The following is a 16331-nucleotide window of genomic DNA, read 5'->3' as shown; positions in this document are numbered from 1 at the left end:
AGCACGTCGCAAGGAAAACATTTCAATTTAAAAACAGGAAAAATGTATACTAACTAAAAAAACACTTTTCAATAATAATAATTAAAAAAAATCCCTTCAATAAAAAAACATTTTCAATGGAAAAAAACAAAAAAAACTCCACTTCAATCTACAATGTTCAAATGCAAAAAAATATTTGACACCCAAATAATTGCATTTGAACACTTCTTTTCTTGTATTTGGGTCATATTATGGGTAGAGCATTTGTTGACTTCAATGAAGAAAAAAAAAATCCAATTCAATCAAAGAAAGTGTTTAAACCCAATTATTTGGGTCTTTTTTCTTTCTTTCTGTATTTAAACACTTGTATAATAAAAACACAAATGTACCTCCTATATAAAGATATATATATATATAAAATCAATAACATGAAAACAATTTTCCTTGCTTATAAGTGCAAAAATAAGTGTAAAAATTAAAAAGGACAAAAAATACATCTCAGCAAGTAGTGGAACTTATTGTTTCTGAATAATACTTAGTGTGCTTTTGAGCCAAGCCAGGAAAAAGTGAATCAACGAACCACAGCAAGAAATTTGTAAAAAAGAACGTAAAAATGTATACAAGACTTTATAAAGTGTGTGCTATATTAATGGAGTTACCAAACTGCGGCAGACTATTTCGAAACTTAACTTTTGTATGTGGAATGACAAGATTAGAAAACAAAATAACTCTTCTCCTGAGTTTTGCATTTTTGATAGCAATTTATTATTCTTTAGAAGATGGTAGTCAGTGCATCATTGGGACTGTGGCCAGTAAGTACTTGTATCTCACACACACTTCGGTGTCCAACAAAAGTAGCCTGGAAATTCTCTGCATTATCACCTGCAAAGTCACCAACCAATAGTTTTTTTTTTTTTTTATTAAAAAAATCTAACTGTCATGCCCTTATGTTTTAAACAGTCAAAATGCAGCTGAATTCTTCTAAGTGCTGAGAGAAATGTTTATTACCAACAGGCAACAGTTTACATTAAAATACTGTGTACATGAATCCATACACGTTTCATTTAACAACTGGAGCATTTGTGTGAAGCACACGGAGGGATCGGCCAATTGGGAACATATATAAAAAAAAAAATAATAAAAAAAAAAAAAATCAAAGTAGATGTCAGTGATTTCCTCTCATCAGAACAAAACAACACATTTTAAACACGTTCTCGAGGTTCTCTTATTCCTCTTGATTCGGATGCATTCTCAATACCTATCCTGTGTTTCTGGCCTCAGAGGATACATTTGAAGAAGCACAGTAGCATAGTGAAATGGATGTATTCAAACATGCCATTTTGGTTGTCTCTTGAATTTTACATGCCATCATGTGAGCTTGCTAACAATGGCCTGGTTCAAAGAGTTCAGCTGATTTGTCCATTTGTCTAAAGCTGTGTAGCGTGCTCCGCCTCGTTTCTGGTAGTCCAGTTCTAGTAGCTGGTTGACCTGGTCAATTCGTCCGTGGATTGTGCTGTGAGGAAAATAAAACATGTTCTCAGTCCAAAATGAAGATTCTGGTTCATTTGATTCAAACCTAAATTACCGTATTTTTCGGACTATAAGGCGCACTCAAAATCCTTGAATTTTCTCAAAAATCGACAGTGCGCCTTATAATCAGGTGCGCCTTATGTATGAAATTAACTACTGTGCTTCAACATACTGAACTGAAAGAGCGAGTGTATCGTTCTGTATTTTGTGTTAAACCTGAACAATGTTGAAAGTTATTGTTAATGAGTTGAATAAAGTTTGACTTATCTGACTATTTTATTTCGCTTAATGCGTCTTAATAATAATAACAATAATAATAACAAACCGGTGCACCTTATAGTCCGGTGCGCCTTATGTATGAAAATAGACCCAGTCAGACCCATTCATTGATAGTGCGCCTTATAATCCGGTGCGCCTTATAGTCCAAAAAATACGGTATGCCTGCGTGCTGCAAATTTAGGCAGTCATAAATCAAAATTCAACTAAGCAATTCCAAGTTGTTTTTTTTAAACTAATAATAATTGTAAATTTTATTTGGAAAGAACTTCTCATATTAAATCTTCAAGTCTATTCTTGTTTTTCCTTCAGACTTTGCTTTCAAACTAATGACACTTTTTGTACATAGTTTATACTAAAGTTAGTCCTGTGTGATTCTTTCTCCATCATAAATTAAACAAACCAGTGCACAATGAAAGTAACACCGTCTTGAAAAAACTAAGTAGTACTATTAACTGTTAGGATAAAACATCATGCACGCCGATGGCCCACAGGCCCGGAACTGCCAAACTATGAGGAAATAAAAACGTTTACTGGAGAGGGAGCTTAGGGTGACGACTTCTCGGAATGTACGTCAAACACTAACTTACTTGTCCAAGATACACTGCACCAGCAAACTCTCTACATCACATACGTCAATGTTCAACTCCTGGAGGGAAAGACAAAAAACAGAAACAAAAACTCGTTACACAAAATAACCATCCAATGCACTTTTTTTTTTTTTTTTTTTTACAAAAAACAAAAAAACACTTAAAGCAGCCTAGACAAAAAAACAACAAAAACAAACGCTTTCTGGGGTAAAACTCTATTAACATCGAGCAAGAAAAAAAAACAAAAAATTGTATTATGCAAGTGTCTAACAAGGGGTTAAAATTGGGAGGCTAGAAAGTAGTTTTTCTGTGTCTTTTCCATGTCATCTGCAGTAGGACACCTGAAACTGAAGGTGTGTTAACAGTTAGATTTCCAAAAGGCCTGATTATGAGCCTCTTACTATAATGAAGTGTGTTAAAGCAGGGAGGGTTCTGTAAAAAAATAGAGTTTATTTCCATAATTTGTGATTAAAAATTACTGCAGTCATGTGATAAAAGCATGAGAGAATTGTTAGCCACTAGTTTTATTGAATGTGTGTATTATGAGATGTGTACAACTGAATTATTTAGTAACTCACACAAGGACTATTGTTTTTCATTATCACTTTCTCTTGCGGGTCGAAACGGATGCTCTAAAAGGACGGATTTGGCCCAAGAACCTTTGAGTTTGACACAGGTGCCTAACAATGTGATCAAACAACCTAAGGGGTATGCGTACCTCTTGTTTTAATCACTGGTCTAGTGCACAACGCATTACTCAATCAGAACCAGCATTACTATGTAAACAGTGGCAAACTTCACCTGTATGCGTATTGGATAATACAGTATTCAAGCTAAAATCTTTTTAAAAAGTTATTTTATACAAACATTCTATCATATTTAAAGACAAGTTCAAACAATTATAATTTTCCTTATTCTGAAATAGATTCGCTCTTCAGTCTTTTTTTTTTCCAATGAAAAATACTTGCAGTTTCAGTGGTAACTTTGTTGAAGAAAATAATGTTCACTGTGAAAACATCTAGAGACGAGGCCCTTATATAACCTGCTGACATGCAGATGCCATGATTTGTTTTCAAAGCCCTTTTCAGCTGCCATAATGCTACGCCTGGTTGATGAATGTAAAAATTAGTTATGCCACATTCTTTCTCTGGCTACAATTACCATTCAAGTTGACATACAGAAAAAAAAATAGTTTTAGGTTAAACAGGTTCAAGTGTCTAAACTCATGACGTGAGCAGAATGAAACCATGCAGCCATTGGCAGCAGGGACTGTCTAAAAATCCTGCTAGACAATGCCATTTATAGGAGTGGTTTTGTTTTTTGTTTTTATTACAGATAAAGCACACTTACCTTAGATATGAAAGGGATGTGTATTCTTGTGTACGGTTTGATGAGTTTGATAAGTACTTGAGTTCTAATGTTTCGCAACAGCTCTGAAACACAACACAGCACAATCAGCTACATGAGGACATTTTTTTCCATCACGTTGGGTCAAACATGTCAGTCACATCCACCGCTCACCCTCTATGTGCTCCCTGATGAAGGGGTCGTCCATTATGTTACTGTGATTTGTTTTTAGGATCTTCTCAAATTCAGTGATGTCATTGTTCTGGTAGGCGCTGAAAGAGGAAAACAGTGAGTGTTGTTACACGGCATACATTGTGTCTCGGTGTCTAACACAAAACTCTCATCCTGATCCTATCACACACATCCCAAAACAATACATTTTTGTATAAACACTATTCTTTGGCTGTGTGCTTGTGTTTGGGTGTGTTCAATAAAGAAGCTAAATATATTCACAGATTTTGAGTGATTTTGTAATGTGGTGGACACTTATGTGAACATAGTTAAAGTAAATGATTTATGGCATATTTAAGATACTTTTTTTAGTAATAGTAAATTATAGTGCCAGTTTTCTTTTTGTCCATATGGATCTATGGTTTAATGTATTCTTCAATCATTTCTGACCTAATTTTCTGAATATTGTAGCAGGAAACAAGACGGCTCACAGCAAGCAACATTTTAACAATTTTTAACTTCCCCACATTTCATTTTATCTGAAATTATCTTCTGGATGACCTGCATGTAGCAAGCAGTATTTTGCAGGACGGTGGCATTCTATTTTCCTCAACCTGTGAGATCACCTTCAGATGTTTTGGCCTTAAAGCTGCAGTATGCAAGTTTTTTTTTGGCTTCATTTGGTCAAAAATCAAAAATCACCATTCAAGTGTTCTGAGGGGACAGTGCACTTTGACATCTTCTCTTGGCTACGTATAAGAACTTTAGAAATCCAGGAGAGTGATGCAACCTTTTAGCCAATCAGAGTGCTGCATTAGCTGTTTCAGAGTGTTACTATTGGCTACTCGACCAGTAGACCTCTGGAGTAAAAGTGTAATGATGAACATTGCAGCAGGAGAAGTCTGCATCACGACGATAGACAACGGTTACACGGCAAAGCAAGCGGAAAAAGGAAGACTGACGTGGAGAAGCAACAGTCTAAGGCACATGTATCAAACTCAAGGCCCGAGGGCCAAGTGTGGCCCTACAGAGCATCTGATTCGGCCCACAGGAGGAAGTGAAAATGACAGGGAAAACATGAATCATTGTGTAAATTACCAAATAATTCAATTGAAAATTGTTGTTGAAACCCTGCAACTTTTCTCCAATTATTCCACAAAATCTCTTGAAATTAAACAAAAATCGGTCAAAAAAATAAATAAATTGAAGGACATTTAAGTATCTGTTACTTATTGCTTATATATTGTTGATGCATTCTATACTTTATAATAACAATGGCTTGGATTTATACAGCGCTTTCTTCGAGGAGACTCAAAGCGCATTACAGAAACCATTATTCATTCACACCAGTCACTCACACAGTCATACCAGTGGTGGTAAGTTACAATGTAGCCACAGCTGCCCTGGGGCAGACTGACAGAGGCGTGGCTGCCATTTCACGCCTACGGCCCCTCTGATCATGCTCACTCATACAAGGCAATGTGGGTAAAGTGCCTTGCCCAAGGACACAACGACAATGACTCGATTAGAGCGGGATTTGAACCCCCAAACCTTCAGTCACTGGACAACCCACTCTACCACTGATCCACGGTCTGCTGGAAGTGCAAAGTTGGGCACATTAATGTGGAAATTGTTTGTTTTTCCGCCCAAAACCGGCAGCCCACTTGTGATCTATTACTTGTAACTATAGCATTCATGTCAGAGACTCTAAAACACCATAAAACTCCAATAACACAAGATAAAGTCCCTACATTTGTCACTAGTCTCTATTGGGAAAAAAGTTGCTAAGAGCTTCACAGTTGTGCACGTTCACGAGGTTACCGGTAAAGGGAGGTGCGTGGTTGTTTCGACAGAAGTCTAACAATTCTACATACTACAGCTTTAAGACCTGCCGCTCACTATCCATTTTCCACATGACAGACCATTCTCAGTCATCACTAGAGATGGTTGGGTGTTAAATTTCCAGTAGATCAATAAAATCTTAAAAACTCAGCTAATACTGTCACACACTAACAGCCCAACCACATTCGCATGCATTTAGATCACGTTTCTTTCGAGCAAGTCCATCTACATTATATTCACATGCATTATCACAATCATAATGTTATTGGCTGATTACAATAAACTGTAGCTAAAAGAGTAGAAAAGAAGGTGTAGAAAAAACAAAATAATTATTGATTAATTGTGATTAAGTTAATGATGATTGAGTTGATTAATACATTTCATTTATTAAAATTCTTGAAATTGTCATACAAATTAGGTGTTTTAAAATAATAATGTTTTGGCTATTTCAGTTACACCATACAATATAGAAGGTGCTGCAGTGAGATGTTACTTAAAACAGAAGTCAAATAATTCAGCAACTGACTGATGTTATATGTAAGCTCAGTAATCAGCAGTAATTGAAAATGTAACACATAATCATTAATAATCAAAAATTAGTTTGTAATTGAACCGGGTCCTGGAGGTTTTTTGTTCTACACAATCTAAATTCCTTTGCACTTTAACACAAATCAATCTAATGAGCATATTTTCATCTAGCTCTGAAAAAAATCTTGAAATCAAGCAACCGTGTACAGCAAGGAGTGTTAAAACAGAGACATTTCAAATATTGAGTAAATCAAACAACCACTTTAATTAAATGATCAACGTTTAAAACATGAGACCTACCTTACTAAGTTGGTCATCGCTAGAATCTCTGGGTCATTTTTGTAAGGCTTGGCCTTTGGGGAAAAGAAATATCAGGTCAACATTTTTGGAATGCTACCAACATTTCACAATTCCAAAATCAAGGTTGATTTGGTGGTTTATTTTTCTCCTCTAAGGAAAAAAGCACTTTGCATGATAAAGTAAAAAAAAAAGTGATAGGTGAGCTTTTGCATTTACTCACCTCTTGAGAGTCAAAAGGGTTAATTCCTGACTTCATTAGCATGTTTGCTAGCACCAAATACTTTAGACATGTTGTCCTCCTTGGGCTTCCCGACTCGTCATAGTTCTTAAAGGCCTCAAAGAAGTCTGTGTGAGCTTTTTCAAACTCGCCCTCCCTCAGATGCATCTTCCCTCCGCATTCTGCTCAAAACCAAACGGCACAATTTAGACACCCAACACATTTGATATCACACAGTCCGACAAACCAATAAACAAACAAAAGTCTTAAGCCTTACCTCTAATTACTCCCATTATGAGTGGATGAGGGATGGCAGACTTAATATGAAGTGACTGCTCATACAAGGCTTTCAACTTCTTGTTGTTTTTCTGTGCTGTGTACATCTGGATTTCCAAGGCATAGATCTCCAGCAGCTGTGTGCCTTTCTTCAGGTCATCTTCTCCATCATCCGTCTGTCATCACAGATATTGGGGAAATAATCTCATTTTCAGTCAAATAATTACAACTCTGAAATTGTGCAAGTTGATTTCCCTCAATGTGAGAATATTATTCTTATCTTTTTGTTATCAAAAAAAAACAATAACATTTTATTAAAGGTTAAATTACCTGACATGACTGGTGAAGCTGCCTCAGAATCTTTTGCAGTTTTCCATACTCTTCTCTCTCCAGGTACAATTTCCCCAACTGCAAAAAAAAAAAACAGGGGGAATCAAAAACAAACAAATATTTGACCAACTGTGAGGATGGTGGGTGAAAACTGAGATAACCTGAGATCATCTGTAAGAAAGTTTAACGTACCTTTGTGTTCGTTTTAAACCACAAACGGTCATTTTTGGCATCTTTCAAAGCGTCCAATGTGGTTTCATAAAACTCCTGTAACAAGTCCATCTAGGAAAAAAAAAAGTATATGCAAAGTTAAAGAACTTGATTGCATTTTTTTCCATTTCCATTATAATATTAGTGATTAATAGGGGGTCTCGCTCAAACACCCCGAGATGTCTCGTCAGGGTGACCGCGTTTTATTGGCTGGGGGAGGGGGGGCAGGTGTGAAACTGTTTGCACTATATTTGCTTTAAGATTCTGACACGCTGATTTTCATTAATACAGAGTTCAAAGGCAAATAACTAATTTAAATAAACATTTAATTATTTTTTTGCCAAAATATCATATTGATCTCCGGAAATCAACATTGTGCATTTTATTGTGCACTCAGTGTAACGTCCCACAGCCTGTGAATGAGCCATTAGCAAAAGTAAAAAGGAATGTAATTTTTTAAATGAGCATTTCATCTTTTTAAATTTTCTCTTTAGGGGCTAGTGCAGCGGCTCATCTCCCTCCAAACCCCTTTTTGTCTCCAGTGTCCTCCTTCCTCACATCAATGGTCTGCTCTGCATACATGTCCTGGTCTTCCTCTTCTCCCTTTACATAACAGCTCCATCCTTAGCATCCTTTTGTCTACATTGCTACCAATGTCATCACTGCCCTGTCCAATCTTACTTTCCAATGACAATGTCTAACTTAAACTCATATGAAAATGTAGTATTGGATTATAAATTGGTAAAAATGTATTGGGACAAACATTAACTTGGTTTTTCACACCTTATGTTTATTGCATGCAACACAATGCAAACAATAAACTTAAAACTCTGGTTGGCTTTAAATGTTCAGACAGCACGTCAAATGTCATAGTCTACTTATTCTCTGCCACACAAAAAACGAGACAAAAACATCTTCAGTGACGTCATGCAAATTTACTGTCAGGACCATGAAAGCATTGGCAAAAAATAAAAATAAGAAGCTAATTATAAATCCAGTTCCTGTTTTTGCAGGCTTTTACCTCTAAGCATAACAACATTCTTCCTACATGACTATTACCACTCTGTTGTAGAAATATGCAGAACAGTTAGTTCTCATAGCCATTAACCTAGAAAATGTGACCTTTGCTTCTTGTATCTATTAATGATCCTGGTGTTTACACATGGTTGACTTTGTGTCCTCTAAATACATTTGTTCTCCATCCTCCACTACCACTTTAACACTGTTCTAAAGTTAATTATCCCATCAGACTTTGGAAGTGGAAGTACTCAACGGCATTCGTTTATTGAAACCACCTAAGTGTCAGCTTAGAAATAAAACAAAGTGCAACTCTCTCGAAACCGCAAGCAATGATACCTGTTTGGAGGTAGAGATATAGTCCAGGATGGAGTTGATGGACTTCTCCGAGTAGTTCCTGGTGACAGCACTGCGTATGTACGTAAGGAGCTGCTTGTATCTGTTCATCATTTCTGGAAAGTTTGTCTGCAGGGTTGAAACAACAGTTGCATCACCTTGGAATACAGCTTTAGAGAATGATGACAGTATGGGATACAAAACGTACCAGTCTAAAGTTGATTTTGATCATTTGCTTCAGAGCTTTAAAGCCCCATTCGCCTTTTTCCCCTTCAAGTTCCAACACCTAAATAAAGCAACATGAATAGATGAAACAAAGAAGGTGCAAATGTTGCATAGTGTTGTTTACAGAGAAGCAGGACTCCACCTTCTGGAAACTGCTAAGAGCTGCTTTGGGATCATCTTCCTTCAGGGCTTTGGAGTTGTAGTACTGGTTTTCCAGGTCCACGTTGGGCTCTGAGTTACTGTCTTCTGAGTATTCCTGAATGGAAACACAATAAACATCAAAGGTTATCATAACGCAGTTCAGTTCTATAGCAGAGGTCATGCATTTGCGCAGAAATCCCTCATAATCGAATGAAAGGCTGAAGCAGTGCTGAGTATCACTGAATATTATTCTGCACGATTGGAGCCATGAGCTAACGTTAGCCACGTTGTGCTAAATTACCCAGTAGTTTCCTTTAATATTAATATTACGGTTTTTGTAACACATGGGCTTAACCGGTTACTTAAGATGATTACTGTTAAACACCTACAACACAAAGTTGACACAAAAACAATCGTTATTTATTGGCTGTCAACAGGCTAAAGGGTTAGCTAAAAGGCTAGCACAGAAGCTAACTGCCGTTAGCCCACACTTGTAGTCATTTTTCCGATCAGTCCTGAACGGATAAAAAGCACAAAAGCACCATCGCAAATGTATGAGTCCATTTTAAATACCAGGTCGTAGTCTTCCTCGTCGTCACACATAAAATCATCCTCCATGTCAGACATCTTGATGGTAAACCTGGTCCGTGTTCGGCCTGTGCTGTGTTGTGCAGCGGTGAGGCAGTGACTGCTGCTGGCGGCAGGTGGCACAGACCTGCTTTCGCCTCTAGATGGCGCCGTTACACCGTGTCTGACACAATAACATACAGTAGCTTTGCTGAAGGGGAGCTGTGTCACCGCGCGTTACCGCAACATGTTTTCAACACATGCACGTAGATTACGTCACTTCCTTCACTCGCAATCCTTACAAAAAAAAAAAAAAAAAAAAAATCATACATAAATATAATCCAGCGCATGCAAAAATTCAAAAAGGACATTAATATTAACTGATTATTTTGTAACTCACATGCAGAAACAGTTGTTCATCTCTTTTGGCTTTGCCCTTATACTAAAAGGATTTTATTTTATAATGGGAAAATGTTGTCTTTGGTTTTCATAATTTTCTAAAAAGAAGAAAAAAAATACTGTTTCATAAAATGTGTTTTGTTTTCAGTTAAAACAAATTTTTATATACATAAATGCAAATCTTCTAAGAAAAAACAAAATATTTAAATCTAAATGTTATATCTAAATGTTAAATCTAAGTCTAAATATTTCATCCAAATCTAAATGTTATATATCATATCATATCTAAATACTAAATCTTATATCTAAATGTTAAATCAAAATGTAAATATTAAATCTAAATCTAAATGTTTAAATCTAAATCTAAATATTATATGTTAAATCTAAATCTAAATGTTATATATCATATCTAAATGCTTAATCTTATATCTAAATGTTAAATGTAAAATCTAAATCTAAATGTTAAATCTAACTCTAACTGTTGAATTTAAATGTTTCGCACATATGCTCATTGACCCTTGAAACCTCAACCAATACACAAGCAGAGACACACACAGCCACTCCCACCCACCTCTTCACCGATGCTTGCCTGGGTGATATGTATGGTTGGTTCTCTACCGGTGGCGGAGATCGAGCGTGCAGTCACGGCAGGTGTCCAAGCTGCACTTCACAGTACACTCCCAACACAACAGTGCAACACAGTTATTAAAATGTATTTTAATGCTGTATTTAGTTAGTGTCTGTTAATTTGATGCGACATGCTGAGAAATCCTGGTTTTTCACGTGGTTACGGTAGCTGAATAGATAAGGCAGTACGCTTGAAAGCATAAGGTCTCGGGATCAAACCCACCATGGGCCGCTTTTCTAATTTGGGGATGTCTGGAAAGTTGGAAAAATTTTCATTCTACACCCAGCAGAGACGTCGTCTCAACTTCAGGCCATCACGTCATTTCAACGTTGGTCTGCTCAGCAGACGTAAGACGTATTCCAGACATCCCAAAAAAGACGAAATACGAAAAGTGGCCCATGGTGAGCTTGATCCGTAGACCCTAGGCTTTCAAGCGCACTTCCGTATCTATTCAGCTACAATTGGCATATGTGCAAAACATTTAAGCATTTAGATATGATATATAACATTTAGATTTATATTTAAACATTTAGATTTAACATATGATATTTAGATTTAGATTTAAACATTTAGCTTTAGATTTAATATTTAGATTTCAATTTAACATTTAGATATAAGATTTAGCATTTAGATATGATATATAACATTTGGATTTAGATTAAATATTTAGACTTAGATTTAACATTTAGATATAACATATAACATTTAGATTACAAATTTAGATTTAAATTAAATATTTAGATATAGATTTAACATTTAGATATAACATACCATTAGATTTTTTTTTTTACCTCTATATATGTGGTTAAATGTTGTGTTAAATGTAGGAAAATGTGCTAAAGATGAGAAAAGTGAGATAAATAATGAAAATGTGTTAGCTACAACTTTTATACTACATTTTTACACTTGGCACCGCATAGTCAAAACATTGGACCTCTGTAAAATGTTGAACCTGTTTTTATAATGAGGTTGACTGGTGTTAGGTTGTTGTTGTTGTATACTGGTCTCTGTATACAGTTTGTACAATGTTGTTGCTTATAAATAAGCTCCTGGCCTGGCCCTCTTAGAAACAAAAAAATCACATCATTATTCCAGAAATATATTGCCACTGTTGTTCCGATAAAAGACAAGTGAAATATAAAAGCGAGAATCTTAAATACAACAGTTCAACTGTCATCCGGTTTGTTAATACTGACAGCGTTATACCTGCATGCAGAAATATGAACTTTGAAGCAGTTTATTGCTATTTTGCTAATATTGAGTTGTGTTGTGGTTTTCAAATTGTTATGAGGAATACACTGTTGCAAAAACTGATTTGAGAAATTACCAAAAACCAATGGATTCAACACATAATATGGAAATTTAAAGCAAAATAAAAGCACTTTTATTTCAGGCCTTCTTTCAGAGGAGTGTGTGAAATCTGATTTACAGCTATGTGATAACTCTTTCCCATAAATTATTTCCTTATCTTTTTGCATCTAGATTTATCATTCTTGATCAATTTAAGTCATTATTATATAGTTATCAATTAAAAAAATAATAAATATTTTTTCAGTTTATTTGTCTTGGAACGTGCACTATCCAAAGTCAATGTGTGTGCATGAGACTGAATGGAGGGACAGTTGCAAAGGTTCTTTAAAAAAAAAAAAAAAGAAGAAAGTTAAATATAGCATTGTATATTAAAGAAGTAGTTTTAGCATTTCATCTAACCTTTTTAACTCAGTTGATCTCAAATTCCTCCTGACCAGTTTTGGCCGTACACACAGTGAGAACATTGGCAGCATCTCATCATTCTCGTGCTTCAGAGAACCAAGAGAAACGTTTTATTACTAAAGAGAATTGGAGACACTTTCTGCTATAAAACATTTATGCAATATGGGGAAAAAAACCTCTGGGCAAAAACTCAAGTTCATCCTCTTGTGCTGTCAGTTTGGTCATAATATTTATTAAACTCAGGCATGAATCACTAAAAGCAAACGAAGAGAAATTAGATGCACTAAAGCTGACCTAAAACTTATATCTTAGTATTTGTACAATACTTATGTGTGCGTTTGTATCGTAAATTCGTGTGTATTTGCACAAAAGTGATACAGGGTGCTTTCAAAGGGAGCCTTATCTTACATGTTTACACAAACAGAATTAACTCTTTATATTCACGGACGTCCTGTTGAAGCTTCCTTCTGCTGGTGTTCACATGTGGTCATGCAGCTCAGATGAGCGTGAACATTTCCCTCTACCCTAAACTAGATGCAACAGGTTTCAGCATCTCTACGCTTAAACTTTATGCGGCATGGGTCTGCAACTGCTTCGGTCAGAGGGCTGTAACTTTCCTAGCACACTGTTGTTGGGGCAAAATTAACATATCATACATTTGCGTGTGATTATCTGTGTGCTTGCATGTCAATGCTCTATATCTATTCTGTGATTTATTTTCTCTTCCTCTCTGCTTGCTGAGCAGATAATAATAATAATAATAATAATAATAATAATAATAATAATAATAATAATAATAATAATAATAATAATAATAATAATAATGCATTTTATTTGAAACGCACTTTACATTTGTACACAAATCTCAGAGTGCTACGGGGAGTGAGAACAGTAATATAAAATCAAACAAAAAAATAATCAAGATAGAATGAAAAGGCTAAAAACATTGTTGAAATAAATGAGTTTTTGATAACGCATACGCACAGGCTAGATGTAACCGGACCTCAAGGATGCACAGGCATAGCTAGAATTGATAACAATGCGCCTCCACGCACGCACGCACGCACGCACGCACGCACGCACGCACGCACACACACACACACACACGATAGCCCATCCTCGTTCTCACCCCCTCCCATCCTCATTCTTCTCCTCCTCCTGGGAGCTATAAAATTTATGATTATGAACACACGGAACGAGAGAACACGGAAGGAACTCCTGAAGCAAAGAACACTCCCAGGGGGGGAGTGAATGGATCCCCCACTGCGATGGGGACAATTCCTGGGAAACCACACCATCCTGGACTCGCTGAAACATTATGTGCATATTTTGATGAGAACTCCGTTTCCTTTTCTTTCTCTCAATGTAAGAGAACATTTGATTTTCAATGAGCTGCAACAACTTGTCTCTAAACATTTTGTAATTAATTATATATTTTTTTATAAAGGGTCATCTTCCTTTTTATGCACCAACATTGCAGAGCAAACAAACTTAGTTTTTTATTAAAGTTATGGAGTAAAACTGCCATCACACTGTAAAAGCTTGGTACTGTTTTGAGAAACTTCTGCCTCCTATGTGTTATTATTGTTATTATCACACACCTCTGCTAAGGACGTCATATTTTCTGTCAGTAGGATTAGGTCAAAAGAACTAAACAGATTAAAAAAAATAATAAAATAGACCTTACCCTATGGAAGATTTCATTAAATAATGGAAAGGATTTGGATCAATATTCTGATTCTGGATCAATTTGAAAAATGAATGAATCCCTATGTTTAGCTCTTTGAGCTGATTCTACAGCATTTCCTGCTGGTGCCTTTGCACCCTAAAGTGTGAAGCTATGATCAGGATCACTGATCCAGATACCGGCAAATATCTGCACTCTCTGACTGCTCTTGTTAGATTCTAATATTCAAAGGTAATGTCTTTGTAAACAAAATACTGTCAGATTACAACATGTTTAACTTGTGTTTAGTGTTTTAGGAGGTAGAGATGAAGTCCTATTGTATGTTGTTGTATGTAGCATGTGGCAAAAATAACTCACATTGATGAGTTTAGTTTGATGCATATATCGCTTATTATCGTACAGCTTTATTAAATAATGTGGAACCTAATCCATCCCTGCATGAAGTAATCTAAAGCTGCTTTTCATTGAATAATACTAAACTTTTTAATTCATTCATTCATCCTTTTCTTGGGATGGTTTGTTGGTGCCTATCTCCAGCTCTCAACTATATCTGCAAATTATGTTTGCATTTCCACCGTGTTTTTATGACCCATTACCAGTGTTTGGAATAACAGCATTTAAAATAACGGCGTTTATTTTTCAGTAACGGGGTAATCTAACGAATTACTTTTTACGCCGTTACAATGCCGTTAACGTTACTGAACGTTAAATGCGGTGCGTTACATGCATTGATTGAATGAACTGTTATACGAAAGCACCTCTGGCTTCATACGCAGCTGTAGTGAGGAGGTGGGTTAAAAACAAGGTGAGCGATTATGATTGGCTAAGGCAGCGTCATGTTTCATGCTAGCCAATCAGAGCCAGTGTTTTCACACAACCACTACAGATTTGATGAAGCAGCAGAGATGGTGAGCGTGGAGCAGTCTGATGAAAAGGTGGCATTTTTAAGGTGGCGATACAAACACTACTTTAAATTAATTATGGTCAAAGGCAAGAACGTGCATGTGAAGTGTTCATTATATCCAGGAGTGAAGACTTTGTCCACATTCGTTGTAAACAACTAAAATGTAATGAAGCACCTCACAACGACACACGCATCTAAAAAAAATCTGAATTCTTTGACAAATAGCAACTTTTTTTTTTTTTTTTTTAACAGTAACACAAATATTTACTTACCTTGGTAATGAGTTAATTTTATTATAGAGTAATTCAGTTACTAACTCAGTTACTTTTTGAATCAAGTAGTGAGTAACTATAATTACTTTTTTAATGTAGCGTTCCCAACACAGCCCATTACTACTACATGACTACATTTAGACCAGCTACATTTGAAAAGGGTCGTAAAATAAAATTCCAAATTTTTCTGTAAAATAAAAATTGCTTTTATGTGTTTCTGTTTCTTCAATATTTGTTAAACTTATCATGAATAAATCTAACATTCAGTTACAAATATCTGGATCTTCACTGTATACAGTTTTATTTCCTAATCTCTGTTTTCATTTTACTTTAACTCCTTCCTGAAGTTTCTTGTGGGTCTTTAGGTCACAGAAGTTTGTAGTGATGTCTGGGTTCTGTCTTCTTGCTTCTGTGTTCTATTAAGGCAGTGCGGTTACTGTCTACAGTCTCTAGCCTTACATTTGGGTCTGGTTTAAGTAGTCTCTAAAGAACCATGATGCACTCTGTGTAGTTTTCCTGGATAAACAAGTTCTTTTGAATCCAGCATGAACATAATTAGCAGTTTGAGCTACGGTAGCTCATCCGTTAAACTCAACCTATAGCGATCCATTCTTCATTACGCACGTTCTTCCTTGTCAGTTCACTCTGTTCTTTACTTTTGAAACTTTCTGACTACAGCTGTGCAAGGACAATCCAGGGAAAACTGCAGTCTTGTAAAAGCAATGACTACATGGTCCAGCTAACCTAATTTCATGCTTGTATGATCTTTCTTCTTGTCTATTTGTCTAATCTCTAACACATCAAATCTGATGATCAATTGTTCTCGTTTCCTGCCTCCTAACAGTT

General features: G+C 35.9%; 1 protein-coding gene across 1 annotated transcript; it reads right to left on the bottom strand.

Moving 5' to 3' along the window:
• Window positions 1–965: 965 nt before the first annotated feature.
• Window positions 966–10095, bottom strand: cops2 (COP9 signalosome subunit 2). Its single transcript, XM_028438366.1, has 13 exons — window positions 9889–10095; window positions 9317–9430; window positions 9158–9235; window positions 8953–9078; window positions 7579–7668; window positions 7387–7464; window positions 7058–7232; window positions 6784–6962; window positions 6564–6616; window positions 3897–3994; window positions 3726–3808; window positions 2376–2434; window positions 966–1492 (listed from the first exon to the last, which is right to left on the bottom strand). Exons 1-13 carry the CDS (start codon window positions 9940–9942, stop codon window positions 1348–1350), a joined length of 1332 nt encoding a protein of 443 aa, XP_028294167.1. The 5' UTR covers window positions 9943–10095; the 3' UTR covers window positions 966–1347.
• Between the last annotated feature and the right edge of the window lie 6236 nt (window positions 10096–16331).

This window comes from Gouania willdenowi, chromosome 3, assembly GCF_900634775.1.
Source record: "Gouania willdenowi chromosome 3, fGouWil2.1, whole genome shotgun sequence".
NCBI classification, from domain to species: domain Eukaryota; kingdom Metazoa; phylum Chordata; class Actinopteri; order Blenniiformes; family Gobiesocidae; genus Gouania; species Gouania willdenowi.
The sequence above is the reverse complement of the archived record's forward strand: the minus strand, read 5'-3'. Positions and strand labels throughout refer to the sequence as shown.

Bases quoted from the DNA above. Each gene is read 5' to 3' on its own strand.
- cops2 (XM_028438366.1), bottom strand. From the start codon at position 9,942: ATGTCTGACATGGAGGATGATTTTATGTGTGACGACGAGGAAGACTAC. The intron at 9,431-9,888 runs GTATTTAAAATG...GTTTCCATTCAG, and splicing joins ACGAGGAAGACTACGACCTG to GAATACTCAGAAGACAGTAA. The intron at 6,617-6,783 runs GTGAGTAAATGC...TTTTCCCCAAAG, and splicing joins ACCCTTTTGACTCTCAAGAG to GCCAAGCCTTACAAAAATGA.